This window comes from Polypterus senegalus, chromosome 1 (genome assembly GCF_016835505.1).
Source record: "Polypterus senegalus isolate Bchr_013 chromosome 1, ASM1683550v1, whole genome shotgun sequence".
In the NCBI taxonomy this organism is placed as follows: domain Eukaryota; kingdom Metazoa; phylum Chordata; class Cladistia; order Polypteriformes; family Polypteridae; genus Polypterus; species Polypterus senegalus.
In genome coordinates, this window is record NC_053154.1 from 203245339 (window position 1) to 203263251 (window position 17913).

The following is a 17913-nucleotide window of genomic DNA, read 5'->3' on the forward strand; positions in this document are numbered from 1 at the left end:
ACTCTTTTTTTTACATAGTTCATATGCAAGTTCATACACAAAGAACTTACCATTAAGACACTAATACACCAGCATTTCCCTTTTTCTTTATTTGCATGTTCTTTGACAAAAGGTGCTTTACATTTAAATATGGTAGTTTTCCACACATTTTGAGCAAACCAGGAGAACTTATTTTTGATTTCTATACCTCAAGAACAATTTTTCCCATATACCAGATAATGGAGATATCTTAGCGTGACACTAAATACTTTATCATTGGTCCCTCTGCTGACTCCCTGTTTATCACCTATCCCTATTGTTTAGGTTCCATGCACGAATACACTCTTAACTAGATGTCATCCTTTGAAGTCTCCTCTAAAAACTTCTACATTTCTGGAATTCAAAATGTGAATAAATACTCTTTTATCTATTTGACATGGCTATTCTTTTTCACAAAATAAATGCCTGATAAACTGGACGTCAACTGAAGTAAAGGCAATGCATGCAGCATGTGGATGGTTTTTACTTCTATCAAGGTTTGAAACATTCCTTGTTTTAAAATAAATGTAAAGAGGGCAGAGGCAAGGCTTCACTCAGTCAGGGGATTCAGATAGGCAAAATGCACAAATACACATCCATTTTCAACCGTGGACTGTATATCAAAACCAAGTATCTTCAGGCATTGTTTTAGGAAGATATTTAGTGCTGGTTTCTCATATGTATGCATACCTTTCCCACAGGAGGCAGTACAGTCGGTGAGACCAGCTTTTATCCACTGGTAATCCGGGGGGCTGTCTAATGGCACGTCGGTCCGTGGCGGAATGCGTACATTTCTTTGAGGTCCTGTGCCACGAGATGGTGCTTCCCCTCTGTAACCTCCTCCTGATGGCACCAGTATAGGATCCCGTGCAGGGGGAACAGCTAAAGGAGGCTCCTGTGGCCCCTGTTGAGATGCTTGGGACAGGGAACCTGTAAGGGCTGGAGCTGCAGAGACAGAAGAGTCATGTGAGAGTCTGTCGGGCATTTGCCATATATATAAAAAATAAAAATAAAATAATAATAAATAATAAAATAAAAATAAAAATGAGGGACATTGAAAAGTTAGAGGTATTGGGATTGCTTTATAAGCCAGAGTAGAATTATAATTTACTTAAGAATTATCAAACAAAGAGACTGAACACTTTATGCAATAATAAACACTCTAGTTGTTTCAGTGAAACTCTTTATCAAGAATTTTATATTTCTAAAATTTCTAAAGATTTTTTATGGTAAATACTCCAAAAGAAATGAAGCTAAGTCATGACATGATGTATTTTGAATACAAAAGCAATAGAATTTTCAAGCTTATGTGTCACATGAAAAAGCATCTACATGTAGTGCTTCATTCATGCTAAAACTGTATGGTATCTTTAATGATTATTTAATGTACTTTTCCATTTAGAGGACTGTTAAACAAATAATAAAATGTCTGTATAGAACAGGGGTCTCCAACCTTTTTTTCCCTGAGAGCTACTTTTACAAAATGAAAATGGCCGAGAGCTATTCAAGTTTTCTAATGTTTCTTCTCATAGCTTATTTCAACCGAAACAACCTGAATAAGCTTTTTTTGCCTGAACATTTAAAAAATGTTGGTGTCCACAACTCACATTTTGCATTAAAACATCACAAAAAATATTTAGTTCATCTGCAAGTGCATTTTGTATGTCTGTATGCATTTTCTAGTGTATCTCACACTATTGAATTAAAACACGAATGCTGTCAAAACAAAAAACAATGCAATTACAAATACACATATATTACTTATTCATTTGTCATTTTCTCACATGTCACTGTTTCACTTCACAAGAGTATTCACATGTCCAGTTGCATGTGTGATGTGTTTTTTAGTTAGTGAGATGACTGGCACTGCTTTTAGTCAACATGAGAGGCATATGGTGGAGTGGAGCCACTTAGGTTCACTCGTATGGAGTCATTTAAATGTTCGTCTGTCAGTCGTGAACTTTGATTTCATGACATTCATGTCAGGCTCACAGAGGTATTGAGACCCAAACAAAGCAGATATTTTTAGAGCTGCTTGGTGAAGACTCTTATAGTTATGTGGCTCTATGCTGAGAATGCTGTTGAGACTTTAACTGCACTTTATTTTGAAGGTTTACTAATATATAATATATCAAATCCAATGTATCTCTGTCTGTATGTCTGTCCGCTTTTCACGTGAAAACTACCCAACGGATTTAGATCGGGTATTTTTCTATAATTTCCTTGTACATTCTGGTTGATTTTGCGACTGTCATTTCTCTATGTATAATAGTTTGCTTGTGGTACAGATTTATTTGCGCAAATCCAAGATCCATGCAAAGCGCCAGACAGAAGGGGGTTGATGTGCTCTCCTCACTCACTCGCCAGTTTCGGGGGTGTTCCTTAACTCCGCTTAGCTAGCAAATGAGAGACAAATTGAATTCAACTTTGTTAAAATGAAGTGTTACTTAGGTCTTAATGAGTTTGAGTCCGGATATTCTCTTACATGTATGCCACATTGAAAAGATAGATTGCAATTCATATTGTGGAAAGTGATTTTGTGTTGAAAGGATCGTGACATGATTTTTTGGAAAGATTGGCCACCCCTAATTTGACTAATCAAGTTTTCAAATGTATGTAAGATTCATTAACGCTTGGAAAGGGGTTGTGAGCTACTGGTAGCTTGCGAGCGACGTGTTTGAGACCCCTAGTATAGAATCTCATCAGAATCTCTTCCAGCCTTTTCCCACTGATGGAATAGACAGGTTGTGTCCCTCAATTTTCTCAGGCTGCAATAAGCAACCCACACCAAACTGGTAGGGGGCTTGTAAAGTGTGGAATAAAAAGCAACCAGGAAGTTTAAATATTCTGTAAATACTGCATCTACGGCACAAATTAGAAGACAAGCATGCCCAGAGATGTTGACAGACCAACTGGAAGCATGCAGTGAAATAAAGATATGGTCAGCTCCCCATTTACAAACGTATTAACAACACAACTGCATGCACATAATCTGGCACTCAACTGCTAGTCAGACAGGAGCACACAAGAGAAAAGGCAGACGGCCAATAAAAAGTTTCTCACTAAATTGCTGCCGAGGGATGAACAGATGCTGGACCGGGGCCATTGCTTTCTTTTCCACTGGCAGGTAAAATTCATAATCTACCCCTGGATTCTTCTTATGAAATATTATCTGTTAAAAAATAAATTCAAGACCTTATTATACTTCATCAACCAAACTATTTGCACAGTAACACATCTGTCTTTTATTAATATATGACAGCCTAATAAATTGAAAACCTCTAAACTCAGCCTGACATTCCTTGAAATGCTCCTTACTGGTACTCACATAGACATGCAACATGGCTGTGGTGGGCCCGGTTGCCATCAAGGTTTCTCCTGCATTGCTTCCCAATTCATTTGGTCTGCGGTATTCAAAAACAGTCCCTGCAGCTTCATATCGGCCAGGGGGATCCACCGCCCACCGGCCATTGATCACTGAGTGTCCACTAGCAGTGCGAAGAGCTGCAAGACATAAGCAGTACATCAAATATTTACCTCCATAGCTCATTTTCCAGTGAACACCAATGAAAACATTTGCCATTTATATGTTGTGAAGTAAGAATAAATTTAGGGTTGATAAATTTAGGATTTCAATCCTACTTTTGCGCACTAAATCAAGCAGCCTGCAGCTAATACAAGTGTCATCTGTGACACATATGTGTACATCTTAAAAGAAGTAAAGTATCCCGTCTTCCAAAAAATGTTATACAAGAGAAGGACAGATGTACAGAAAGTCCACACATGATACTGTGATAGGCCCATGGAACATAAAGTGTAATTATCCTACAGATACTGTATTTTCAGGATTGTATTATTGGTTGTAATTATCATTTTTGATGAGGACATTGCAAAGTAATTTAAATTACAGCAATATACATGTGAGACACAAATGGAAAACAACCCATAACTTCACAAAACCACTGTCAGTTAAAAATTCCTGCCCCATAAAGCACAAACCGCCTTGCCCACTGACTACTTAAAAATTTTTTTTTACTTAAACAGATTGGCCACTAGAGGGCAGTATAACAAAGAAAAGACCAGCAGAGGCACAATTTATGAATTCCTTCACTCCATTAATATTTTTAATCTTTTATGTATCAATACTATAAAGCAAGTTACATTTAAGTGTTGGGGTATGTTTAACAAATTTTTCCTTTAAAGTAACTGTAGCAATTTCCAATTTTTCTCCAACATTTGGGACACACCATCCCTCATTTTTTTAAAACTGGTCACTGAATGTTGGCTTTATTTAGTTACCTATGGCTTTCCTTCCTTTCCCTTCTTTTCCTTCAAGATCTCAATGGTAGCTTGAATGATTCTTTAATTTTAAGCATGTCCAGAAGAAGGACTGATGAAGTAGTTCACTACTTCAAAGCAAATAAAGTGCTTCACATAAACATTTGAATGGTTTCTGATATTAGCTGTTCAGTGTTTCTAGGATTACATCTAGACTGTCATGTACTGCATACTGAGAAAAATGTCATTTTATATATAAAGATAAATGCACATTTGGCCATTGCGAGGGCCATCCATTCATTTTACAGCCCAATGAATCCAAACACAGGGGTCTGCTGGAGCCAATCACAGCCAACACAGGGCACAAGGCAGGAACCAATCCCAGGCAGGGCGCCAGCCCACCACAGGACACACACACCCACACACCAAGCACACATTTGGGACAATTCAGAATTGCCAATCCACCTAACCTGCATGTCTTTGGACTGTGGGAGGAAACTGGAGTAACCGAGGGAAACCCAAGCAGACGCGGGAAGAACATGCAAACTCCACGCATGGAGGAACCGGGAAGCGAACCCAAGTCTCCTAACTGCCAGGCACCAGTGCTGCCACTGCGCCACCATGCTGCTTGCGAGGGACAACACCTTTGAATCTATGGCAGCTATATTCTGCATAATAGTTGGTGTTGTATTACAAAAATTTCAAACATAAACAAAACTTTGTCTGAGACCCTAAGGACACCAAGCAACTCATAATACAGCCTCAACCCATGTGCTGTTGGGTCTTGATAACCCAAACACAATAAATGATTTTTTTTTGTTCTATAGGATGATCATCAATAACTTTCATATCCATAATATTTATGCTTCTGCAAGCTACAGGCCTTAACACCAATTCAAGTAGCCTCTCCATAGTCTCAGCATAATCTTCCAGAAGCATCTTTGCTTCTGTTCACTATCATTTTCTTTATATGCTTACTGGTTTTGGTTGTTTTGGATTGAATTGTTTGGATAGCTGAGCATGTTTTTCTTTATTTTCACCAGATTACCTCCAATGACGGGCCATTTTAATTAAAACGCCCATACATTTACAGTACATTTTACAAGTGCCATCAGTAAAGCTCAAACACAGTCAAGAAGCATCTGGTTCTATTCTTTTCTCAGGAGCCATGTTTCTTAGCAGCTCCAGGTAAACTGGCAATGTAAAATAGAGAACCTTTTATTCAGATGTACTTATCAAACACAAAACAATCTTTGATTTCATACGCACTTTAAAAGATGCCATCACAGAGGATTCAGTGGCACTGTGTGTCAACTCACCAAGGTAGTTGGGGCTCTGCTCTCTTTCTGTGATGTTAATATGGGTTGCACCAGGAGGAATCTCCAGAAAGCGAAAGTAGCCGATGGGTATGCTAGAGTTCTGGAAGGTTCCACCAACACGTTGACAAGTAGTGCTATCACCTCCACAAACACCGCAGCTGTCCACAACACGATTGGAGCCCAGGACTCCATCACAGCCAGGGCTCTGGAAGAGAATGCTGTATTTAGTACACATAGGATGAATCAAAGAGTACACTAGAAATGCTCTATGATCTGTTTAATCCACATACTAATTAATAATGAGTGTTTTTTTTTTAGTCTAGTAAACAGGTTGAGAAAAATATATAGTAGTTAATCAATTTTACATTTTTTGTATAGACTGCTATAATTTAACACAGCATTTCTAAAAAAAAACGTAACCATAGAATCATCAATGTTCACTGACGTTACCTGTGTCCTAATCTTATGCTTAGACAATCAAACCACCTCAGATGGCTTCTCTTGATTAAGAAGTGGTTCTACTCAGTTTATTCCATATTGTTGAGCTTGTTGAGATGATAAGAACAAAAAGCTTAACATTGCTTCAAAGTTAACTCAAAAACATCAATCGTTCAGTTGCTACCCTGAGCTCACAATCTAGGGTGATGAGCAGGAAGTAGACTGACCAGTTGAAGCACTATATAAATGTAAAGAATTATTATTATTAATAATTGAAAACATAGCTCCTACATTACCACCATACATATATAATTTTTAAAAATGCTGCCAATTTGTTGGTCATAATCAACTTAACCCACACTCGTAAACAAAATCCCAAAATCTTGAACCTCTCCACTTAAAGGCATGTTCTCCATTCAGACCTGCTGACAGCAAGCCATTGTATTCCAGAAGTGGGAATATGGTCATATTTGGAGACGCTGATCACATTTAGCTCCGAACTGTCTTCATATCCAGCCCAAGAAAATTACAAACATGTATAATTACAGAAATAGTGAGAAAATCCCCTCTTAGCTAAGGCCTACACAAACATTAAAAAGATCCAAGCACACTTTACCCTGTACACACAGGAACTGAATAGTGAGATGCCCTTGCCCCTAAAGCCTACACTCTTGTAGGATCTTCTAGATAACATGATGAGATATGTGATTATTAACTATAGTGGGGTATAAAAAATTAGTAATATCTAGCATATACTGTAGGTTGATAAATATTTTGTACATTGTTATTTGTAAAGTAAGCTTTGCATTTGTATAATGTTTATAGAGGCAGGAAGCTTGGCAAACTAGTATTTTTCTACACCCAGAGTTTTATTGATAGGATAAGAAGGGAAAATAATGCTGGACTGAGGGAGCTGAGTGCCTGAGCTGTTTCATTTGTGAATGCTATACAGTATATCCTCACACTGTATTATGTTACAGCCAGGGTTTGTTTATTGTTTGCTTAATGTTGTTGGAATTATGTATTTTTTGTTAATACTGTTGTATTTATTTATTATTTTGCATCAAAGTACTATGCTATGTTCTTTTGTGTTCCTTGAGTTTTGTGGGTGGAGCCTCAAGAGACAGGTCCACCCTGATGTCACAGCTGAAGGACTGGCATCAGCCTTTATCTTGTGAAAACTGAGAGCAGGTCATTCAGTGGCTCATTGTTGTCTGGAGTGTGTTGTGTTCACTGCAAGTATTGACTTTTGTGGTTTCTTGAAACATCATTTTTGTTTTACGGAACTGAACGTTTTTGTCTTGGATTGCCTTTTAGGCAAATCCTTTTGCCTTTTTGTCATTTTTGTGTTTTTTTTTCTTTGCTTATTTAAATTCTTATTTTGTAAGTACTCTTTGTCAACTTGTTTCTCAAGCAAACCATTTTATTATGTTTTTCCTTTTCCTAGAGAAGCAATCTGATACATTTTGAGACATTTAAAGCAATTTGAACTTTAAAAGCCTGCTTCCTATTTCTGGTTCCTGGAAATGCCTGAGGCCTGCCTGTGTAGTTGGCCTGTTTTTAAGGTGTTTCCTGAAGCCTTTCACCATTTTGCCATTTCATGTGCAATTCCAATATAACACACTGTAAAGTAGCTGAACTGGTAAAGGGGTTCTGCATAAGCTGTTTCATTTATGAATGGCCTCAGGAACTGTCCAGGGTGAGTGCCATGAGCACAGACAAAATAAGAAAAAGCTTGCAAAGACATGCTTACTTTCTGCCATTGCTCCATGAAGAATACATCTCTTATTTCTGCAACCATATTGAGACATACTGGCTGTTTTAATCTTTGCAGGTGATGGGCTAGCTAAGAAGAATCAAGTGTAACTACAAGTTATGTGCCCTCTAAAAGGATACATCTAGCAATATCAAGTTGTATGGTTTGGGTTGAAGACAACAAATTGTACTCTGCTTCCTTATAATTTGGGCATATTATCACTTATGTAACTTCTGCCTGTTTTTTGCTTTATATAATTGCCTGCAGTTATAGATGTAAAGGGAAAATGAAGAGGAAGTACTAGTACCTGACAGTGTGTAAGCATATGGGATTATAGACATTTTATTAAGGTTTACATAATAAAGAATATCGAATGGAATACCACAAAACTTAACCTTTTCCAAGTTTACAAAAGGTATGTCATCCAGGTTGGCAATCTACCACTATCTCTAAAATAATTTTGTAAAGACAAACAGCTGGTTCACTGCTCAATGTTCACAATGTTATTGTGAGATGTTAAGATTCAACTATTGAAGCTGAAGGTATGTTTTCTTAGCAAGTGGAACATATCTTTTTATCCTTTATTAAAAATGGGGTCTAACCGTCCTGCCTGAGAGTCTTGAGGCACTTAGTACCCTTTCCAAAATAAAAGAAGGATAATAATCATAACTACCCCTAAACCTCAGTACTTTTTGATTTCCAGGCCACATCTGATCTACCAATTCAACCTTGCCAATATAAAGATGTTTAAAATCTAACCAATATTTCTATCACTGTCTCCTCCATGGATAAATTCTTTAGTGTTCCTCCCATCTCTCAATGATATTTCCAATGTACATTAATTCTTTCCCACCCTTGCTAAAAACCATCTGGGGCACTCAATGGTTTCCCAGAATCTCCATGAGGTTACATGAAAATTATAATCCATGTTCTCTTCAAAATCCTCCCATGCCCTTCACTTTGGCTACCATTACCTTGGCCTGCCTGCCAGTACTTATCAGTCAAATATGGAGAACCTTCTAAACCTACTGCCCTGAAGATCTTATTCTTTAACATTATGGCCTTCTTACCAGTAATGTCCATCAAGAGATTCTAGTGATGCCACCATAAAATGCACCAACTTCATGTTGAACAGGATCAATTCAGAGTTCATGCTCATGACTTCCTCTGAGATATTACAAAAAGCACTTTAGGAGGTCAGAACTAACAAAGGCTTCTGCTAGCCATTTCCAGGGTACACAAAATACCCAAATGAGTATTCTAGCAGACATTCTATCTGTCACAACCAAGTGGTAATCAGTTGACAGCTTAGCACCTCCATTTATTTCTTGATCTGAGTAATCTGTCTACAGTGACTCTTAAAATTGAAATTGCTTCAATGTTTTTACAGTTTGAGCACTGGCAGGTTAACTAGCTGACTCAGATTGACAATTTTGAGTCAGTAGTGCAACCTGTACAAGCAGAAATATGGTTTACAATCCTACAATGTAGCCACTAATCCATATTGTTTGATTATACTTTATATAATAAAGACTGACTAAAGGATTAGTACATACTGTAGAGCAGTGGTTGACACTGCTGCTTCACGGCTCCAAAAGACAGGGACAGTCACTATATTTGTGAGGTTTGCAAATTATGCAGGTGTCTGCATGGGTTTTCCAGGAGTACTCCAGCCGTACTCACACTATTCCATATTATTTCTGAATTATGTGTAAATGTGTGTGTCTAGAGCCTGACTGGGTTCCTATTCAGAGCACTGCTTATTAATGCCTGAACTGGATTCAGCTTAGGATGCTAAAATTTGATTAAGACAGTTTGGAAAAGTATGTCTGGTTGCCTAACTTAGTGACTTTGTCCTGTCAAAATCCATGAATGTCCTTGGCAAGAACAAAAAAGGTTAGTATTTGCACTATTTATAAGATAATCTAAGCTGGTTAATGAATGCTCACTATTTTCCCCACCACAATGGTTGCTGTAAAGGAGCATACCTGCACCCCCTCCTGCATGCATAGAGGTTTACATCAGCAAATGTGACCACCAGGAAGAGATATACACAGCAGCTTACACTCTCATGCTAATCTAATGGTACTCTGTAGTGCCCTGGAGAGCACATTCTCAGAGAAAGTACTTTAAACAAAAGTCTTGCTGTTGAAGCAGCTGCAAACATCTGTTGGCTGTAAACCCCATACTGGAAGAGCGGGCTTTCCTTTTTTTTTAATTCAGGAGAGAGAAGTAGCCAAAAACACCCTAAAAGTCATAGCATAAAGAAAAAGCAAGACAAAGAGGCCTTTTTCTTTGTAATTAAAGGCTAGTACTGAATGTTTTCACTTGCTAATTGCCTTCAACTTTAACTCATTCCAGCCACTGTTGCAACCTTATAAATGCCTGGTTATCTAAAGACCAATGTGCATTTAACGCCATCTGCGCAGAGGTTGGATGTGAAAAGTTTATTGTGCTAGGGTCCTAACTCAATGAATGAATCAAAATAAAGCTGGCATATGTTGGGACTTGAGACTGAGCTATGAGAGCGCACATGTCTCACAAATGTGTACTTCATTGATCAGGCCATTTAACAGTGTATGCTGACAAAAATATTCTGTTTAAACTATTGCATAAAGAACAGTCTAACTGAGGATTCTCAATTTTATGAAGATCTGTTGACATTGTTACACGGCCATGGATGCACATTCCAAAAGGAATGTTTTCTAGATCATGATTTAAAAACACATTTACACATTATTCATATTTTTCACCTCACAGTTTGTAAAGCTGATGCCTTCTCATAGTATTTTTCATCTGCTGCTCAGCTTTAGTTTCCAAAGGTTGGCGTGCTAGGTGACTCCCAGATCTTTAGTTAGAAACAACATACTCCCTGCATGTTCTCAATACTGATAACAGATGCAAAGCTCAAGTTCCTCGGAAGCTCTGTTTTTTTTCTGGTGAGATCTGAATCCTTTCCAGCACGACAGAGTTACCTACAGTAGCAATACTACTGGTCTTATGGGCAATGATAAAGGGATCTGCACATAAAATGAACTGAAGGAAACACTTTATATATATACTGTACCTCCTCTGCAGAAGCATGCCTTCTAGCAAGTAGCAAATAATGATAAAGAGCAAGACAGAGAAAAAAGGAACCCTAGAATATCTGTGTTGAAATTTCTGGGTAATACATGGAAATACAGTGAATTCTCATTATTTGCAGGGATGACATTCCTGAAAAACCTGGTGGATACAGAAAATGTGAATACTGAAGCATTAATCCTATGGGAAAAACACAGTTAAGTTCTGGTGGGATAACAATTTGGAGGGAGATGAGGCCAAGTGGAGGTGAAGGCCCCTGCTCTCTGCCCTCAAGGCTTGGTAATGATTTTTCCACAGGTTCACCTACGAAAACCTTGTTACAGTGTTTACTTCCTTTATAGTCAAGTTCATTTGTCTTCTATATACTAATCCAAACTTTTTAATCAATAGTGGAGATGTGCTTATGATCCACAATTACTGGGAATTTTTCATTCATCAGGAACAAATTCAAGCCGCAGTCCCCATCACGAATGTAGTTCAATGTTTTATGCACATTTCTTTGCGCCAGGTAAACACAAGTTGATACATTTAGTGTGGTGTACATGCAACCCTGAACATCTAAGGGCATTGCAGACCTGTTACTGATCAATCACACATGTGATAGGCCTCTCTAAATATTCTTTTCTGCTGCAAATAGCCTTAAAGGCACCCCCCTGGTGTCTGTCCTAGCCTCATCTCGCGGCTCACAATTATCTGTTGATAGATGCCATCATACCGCAGGAGTCACAAAACAGATTACGCTTTTACATTAGAGGGTAGAGATTCCACAGGAATGGAATCCGTGGATATCAAGGATTTACTGTATCTTGTTCATTAATGTACAAGACTTTACATGCCGTTAATCACTGAATTAATTCTGCAAACAATGTGAGAGGCAACTTAGTGTGAAGGACCATGTGTTGCATTACCTTCATAGGAAAATATAATGGATTAACAGACTATGTGAAACCTGAACTACTGGAGCTCATTGAAAAGTCCAGATGTGCTACAGAGGCGTAGACTAACTGAACGGAGGCTGCTATAGACAGAACATATTTAGCGCGTTAGGAATAGCAACTCAAAGATTTTAAGGAGCATATATTTAGGTGGAGACGCCCCAGTAATGCTTTACACACAGCCGAACATTATTGTCTTTCTGTTTTTGAACAGTTATTGTTACTTTTGAGTTATTTATATAGTTGGCTTTGTGGCAAAGGACTTTGGCCTTTAAAACACAATGTAATAACTTTAAATGTCAGTGTGCCAGGCCTCGGTAACCACAATCCCTTTTATAAAACAAGTTGTTTATTTTATTGTTAAAGGTAAATGCCTTTCCATACTGTTTTTCATGAAAGGAGCTGTATAAAATAGTAGACTTATATTTTATATATATATATATATATATATATATTGTGGTCCCCGGCCGGGACGCCCAGGAGGACCGGAGGAGGACTTGTGCCTCCTCCAGACCCGAGGCGTCCGCCCTGGTTATGTTGGGGCCTCGGGTGAAGAGCTTGGAAGCCCAGCCCTGTAGGGACCCGTGGCCACCGCCAGGCGGCGCCCCAGTGCCTAAATATCCGGGAGCCCAGCACTTCCGCCACACCAGGAAGTGCTGGGGAAAACGACAGGGGACACCCGGACGGCTTCCGGGTGCGCAGCCGGCACTTCCGCCACACTGGGGTGTGGCTATAAACGAATGCCGGGAAGCAGCTGGAGCCCATCCGGGTTCCCATTTAAGGGGCCGTCTCCCTCCAGTCAGCGGCGGATGTCGGGTGGAAGAGGACTGAGCTAGAGTGAGGACTGGAGGCGGCCAGGAGAGAGAGGCACAGAGACTGCGTGGCCTGGACATTGGGGGATTGGTGCTGGAGGCACTCGGGAGTGCACATGACTATATTACCTTGTAAATATTGTAAATAAAAGTGTGTTGGGTGCAAAAGCTATCTCCATCTGTCTGTGAAACCTGAACTACTGGAGCTCATTGAAAAGTCCAGATGTGCTACAGAGGCGTAGACTAACTGAACGGAGGCTGCTATAGACAGAACATATTTAGCGCGTTAGGAATAGCAACTCAAAGATTTTAAGGAGCATATATATATATATATATATATATATATATATATATATATATATATATATATATATATATACACATAAATTCAATTCATACCAAGTTCTAAATAAAACTAGATACTGATATTCTGCTGTCATGAGCAGGAGCACCTATAAATGAAGCAAACTAATGGTAAATAGGGTATTGTTTGAAGTGCTCACTTTTTTGACCTGGGTACTGTTAACCTATGAAATGGTGTGCAATTCCTGGCTTTGCTCACTTTTTTGCATCTTTTTCTAAAGGTTTATAATTTGGATTTTAAACAAGCCTAGGTTTGATTTGCAAATATTATGAAAGTGAGAAACACAGAAATCTGCAGAAAACAAACCTGAAAATGGCATTTGCTGCACATTTTGCATTCCTGGCAGAGTGTACTACCCAGATTTTGACAAGATAGTAAAACAATTCCTATTCACTGGACCTTCAAAAGTTCAACAGTTGCTGTGCTTCAGTTTTGCTTCTGATGGTAAAGATTTAAAAAATGTCTGAGATGTGTAACTTGATATTCCATGGCCTTCTGATGTAGTGTTGCTTTTCTCCAGATGAGAGTGATTTGTAGGCCAATGTGCTCCAAGTCTCCTGTGTCCTCCCAAAAGAACCTTTGAATCAGTGTTCACTTGCTCCCCAGAGGCATGGGATTGAGCATTAGCCTTGTAAAAGCCGACAAACAGCCAGGCCAGTGGCCACTACTCATAAAAAGTGTTACCCTTCAAGTACTCAGTGTGACCTCTGGCATTGCTCTAACTGCAGGAGAAAGGGTCATCATCTACAATTACATAATTGAATTGAAAGGCTGTTTGCATAATGACTAAAGATGAAAAGGTGTCTGACTTTTAGCTCCTTCCCAGCTGGTTGGAGAGGTATTATCTGTCTTTGTCTCTTAAAGGTACAAGAGACACAACAGGATACAGTACCCCGGCACATGAATCAGATCAAAACTCAAATGGAAAAAAAGAAACGTACAAATAGGCCGAACAATATTAGAATATAAAATACTGTATATTTTTTCTTTGAGGTTCCTCAGTATTAAAATTAAGCATCTTTTTTGATTCAGTACATTCCAAAATGAAAGATGGCTTTTTAATCTGGATTTTTTATGCTCTTCCGCTATTTTTGGATCGTTTTTGCTGCTGGCTGACCCCTCCATGATCTCGTACTGCCAGGAAAACTGTGATGACAACTGATGAGTTTCCCCTACCATACAAAACTCCAAGCATCCCCGTGAGACTCTTTCTCAGCTACAGAGGTTGCAATAGCATTTATACTCATTGATATTCTTCTGACTAGCCCAATTTTTACACTGTTCTGATGTTGTCTATTTCAAAACCTTTTAGAATTTTCAGCTGATTAACATATTAAATGGTAAGATGAAAACAAAACTATTCAAATTTGAGCAATCATCACAACATTGAAATAGCACTGGGGCAGTTCTATTAAGGAAAGATGACAAACCTGTCTCTATTCCACATAGCATCCATCACTGTTTTACATGACCATGACTGCACAAATTTTAGATATAGAGTGGAAGATTGGTTATGTAATTTGCACTGTCATGCAGTCAATATGAGCTGGGTTTTCTGCCTACAGACTTGTGATTTAACAATTTGTTTCTTAAATTGTTAAGTCACACCGCCACTTTGCCTTTGGTCTTACATTTAGGTACACCTTTTCCGCTTTCCCCCCTGCACTATTAATTTACTTGTGAGGTTCTGTCCTGGGTATGATGTTAAACTGCATCCGGCCCTGCAAGTGGTCCTCCAACTTGCAGGGAAATCATAAGTGTTGGTGGCAGAATTGGCACTCCAGCCACCGTAAAAAAAAAAACTTCAGGCAGCTTGACAGATAGGACTCCTTTCTGCTCTCTGCGGGAGTAGCTCTGCTAGAAGGATGCTCGCATTATGAAGGGGATGGGGGAAAACCCTTGGGAGCCCCATCCCCAGAGGAGTCAAAACCATTGGAGAGCCAATGGGGTCAGGCCTGTTGGGAATAAGACTGATGTGGTGCTGAGGCATTATCCGCTGCACGGCAGCACTCGGGTCCCAATTTGAGGCAGCCCATCCAGGTAGATATGTGGAACGTCTTGTCTCTCCGGCATGATGATCATCTTCCTCTGCTGTTGGAGGAGCTGTGTTACCTCCACATTTCAGTGGCAGCACTCTCTGAGGTGCGCAGACCTGGGACTGGCCAGATCTCTGTGGCTGGGTGCACATTTCATTGGTGTGGTCACTCTGATGGCTGTCATACTCAGGGAGTAGCTGTTGCTGTAGCAGATCAGCTCCTTACGATAGTGTCCAATGTCAATCCTTTCAATGACAGTTGGTACTCCAATACTGGTGGTGTGGTGAAGAAGATCAATCACACACCCGTTGGAGGCACTTACAAAACTCCACGGTCTACAGAAGTGCGCAGTTTGTGAATTCTGACCACAGACTTGTTGCTAGGCTGAAGATCCAGCTTAGATCCAGCAAGCTACCACCTACTAGGAAAATAAGCCTGAACCTGGCCATGTTCCAACATCAGGCTATTTCTGATGAGTTTGCAGGCAGTTTGTGTGAGGAACTTGTGAATTTGGGTGCAACTGCCAATCTTAATGTGATGTGGGAGGCCTTCCATGACAAGACCCTGAAGGTTGCTGAGGGCTGTGTTGGTGTTAACAGTGTTCCCAGAAGGAGGTGTTTCATCTCGCCGTGTACTCTGAATATGATCGAGAGGAGCTGAAGCGCACAGCTTGTTGGCAGCTCTGGTCTGTACCAGGAACGGAGAAGGATGGCTAGGAGGGCAGATAAGTAGGCATTTGTTATAGGAATCTGTGAGTAAGAGACACATCATCTATGGTCTAGTGACCCATATCCTGCTTACAGAGGAATAGAAGTATTACGTATGTCTGAATATGTTTCTTGGAGAGTTGTAGTCAGGGCGGTTAATCGAATGGTCCTTATGGATGACACTGCAGTTGTGACCTGCTGGGCTGGCTACTTTGAGCAGCTGTTTAAAGCTGATTATCCGGCTGATCTTCCAATTAGCTGTGAACCACCCAGTCTCACTGAGATTCAACAGGTAGGTGAACCAGCAGAGAGTAGAAAATGCTGCAGGGATCTGTGGTATCCAGGGAGAACTTCTCCAAACTGGTGGTAAAGCTGTCCTCCTGGAATTGCAAGCAATCTTCGGTTGCATTTGGGAGATGAGCGTCATCCCAACTGACTGGAAAATAGGACTTGTCGTCCCTATCTGGAAAGGAAAGGGTGATCGCCTGGATTGCAGCAACTACAGGGGGACAACACTGCTCTTGGTGCCAGGTAAGGTCCTTGCTAGGGTTATCCTCAATAAGATCCGTGAATCACTTGCTCACCTACCAGCAACCAGATTAGTCTGGTTTTACGTCTAAGAAGTCTACCAATCTGGCACTGAGGGTGGAGCGTAAATGCGAATATCAGCAGAGTTTCTTTGCAGCCTTTGTTGATTTTTTCATAAAGCATTCGACTCAGTTGATCAAGCTACCCTGTGGGACATCCTGAGATGTTTCAGGATCCCCTCAAGGTTGCTGGATATCATGGACAGCCTGTATACTGGTACTGTGAGTGCTGTGCAGAGTGGAGGCAGAACCACTGCATTTCTCCCAGTTGATTCTGGGGTTTGTCAGGGGTGTGTTCTTGCTCCTACTCTGTTCAATGCTTGCATGGACTAGGCAGGGTCGTGGGGTCCAACAGCTGTGGGACATCTGTTGATGAACAGAGATTCGCTGATCTTGATTTTGCCGATGATGCTGTGATGTTCGCAAAGTCAATGGAGGCTCTGAATCAGGCTCTTGAGAGACTGAGCGAGGAGTCTGAATGTCTGTGCTTATGAATATCCTGGATAAAAACCAAGATCTATGCCTTTAATGACCTCTTACGCATAGCCATCAGCAGTGTGTCTGCAGAGAGAGTGTCGACCTTGGCAAGATGTTTACTTACCTCAGCAGTGACACTCATGTCTCTGTTTGACTCTTCCTATGAAGTCAGTAGACAGATTGGGAGAGCATGGGTCATGAGGTTACTGGAAAAGGGATATGTGGCATTACCGATATCTTTGCAAAAAGACAAAGGTCCAAGTCTTTAAAGTTCTGGTGCTTCCTGTCATGCTGTATAGTTGCGAGACATTCATGCTATCCAGTGACCTGAGACAAAGATTGGACTACTTTGGTACTGTGCTTCTTTGGAGAATCCTTGGGTAATGCTAGTTTGTCTGTGTGTCAAATGAGCGCTTGCGCATGGAGTCCTGAATGAGGCATATTACCTGCATTGTGAGGGTGCATCAGTTACGGCACTACAGCCATGTGGCGCGATTCCCTGAGGTTGATCTGGCTCACAGGATCTTCGTTGTTGAGGATCCGAGTGACTGGACCAGGTTACGCCCACAAAACACCTGGCTGCGGCAGATAGATGGCTATTTCCAGAGGGAGGGACTGGACCACGTGTCTGCCTGGGGGGTTACCAACCAGGCTCCCAAGCTGTTTCGTCGTGTGGTGTGCTCTACCAGTGCATGTTCCCCAATCTGACCTGACCTGACATGTTTAGCATGTTCATTTGTATGCACTGTCAAGTGTTTTTGTCTTGTAAATATGTCACTTTGATGTTGAGCAGATTTCCTTTTTTTAAATTTTGCAGTTAAGAAGTGGAAAGAAAATCCACAGTTAATCTATTTAATTATAGATATACTTTTTTATAGACAACTATAAACTGATCCCATGTGAACAAGTGTGAGTGTATAAATAAGTATACCCTGGCACCCCATCCAGAGTTGATTCCTGTGTTGAGCTGATGCTTTAAGCCCCCCTGTAGGCTGGTTAAATGAGCAGAATGGCATACATTGATTTCTTCAGAATGTTTTTCATAAGTGGTCTCTGAAGAAAAACTCATAGTCCCTAGTTACAAATGGGGATCCTACAATAA

At 40.2% G+C, this 17913-nt stretch overlaps 1 protein-coding gene across 3 annotated transcripts in view; it reads right to left on the reverse strand.

Moving 5' to 3' along the window:
* Nucleotides 1-17913, reverse strand: part of adamtsl4 (ADAMTS-like 4) — a 150485-nt gene that overhangs the window by 20462 nt on the left and 112110 nt on the right. For all 3 annotated transcript variants that reach the window (XM_039767504.1, XM_039767489.1, XM_039767495.1), the window contains exons 8-11: nucleotides 5616-5820; nucleotides 3347-3522; nucleotides 3082-3190; nucleotides 709-963 (exon numbers count right to left, since the gene is read on the reverse strand). In XM_039767504.1, the coding sequence (XP_039623438.1) occupies nucleotides 709-963; nucleotides 3082-3190; nucleotides 3347-3522; nucleotides 5616-5820 (745 nt within the window). The remainder of the gene's footprint in view (nucleotides 1-708; nucleotides 964-3081; nucleotides 3191-3346; nucleotides 3523-5615; nucleotides 5821-17913) is intronic.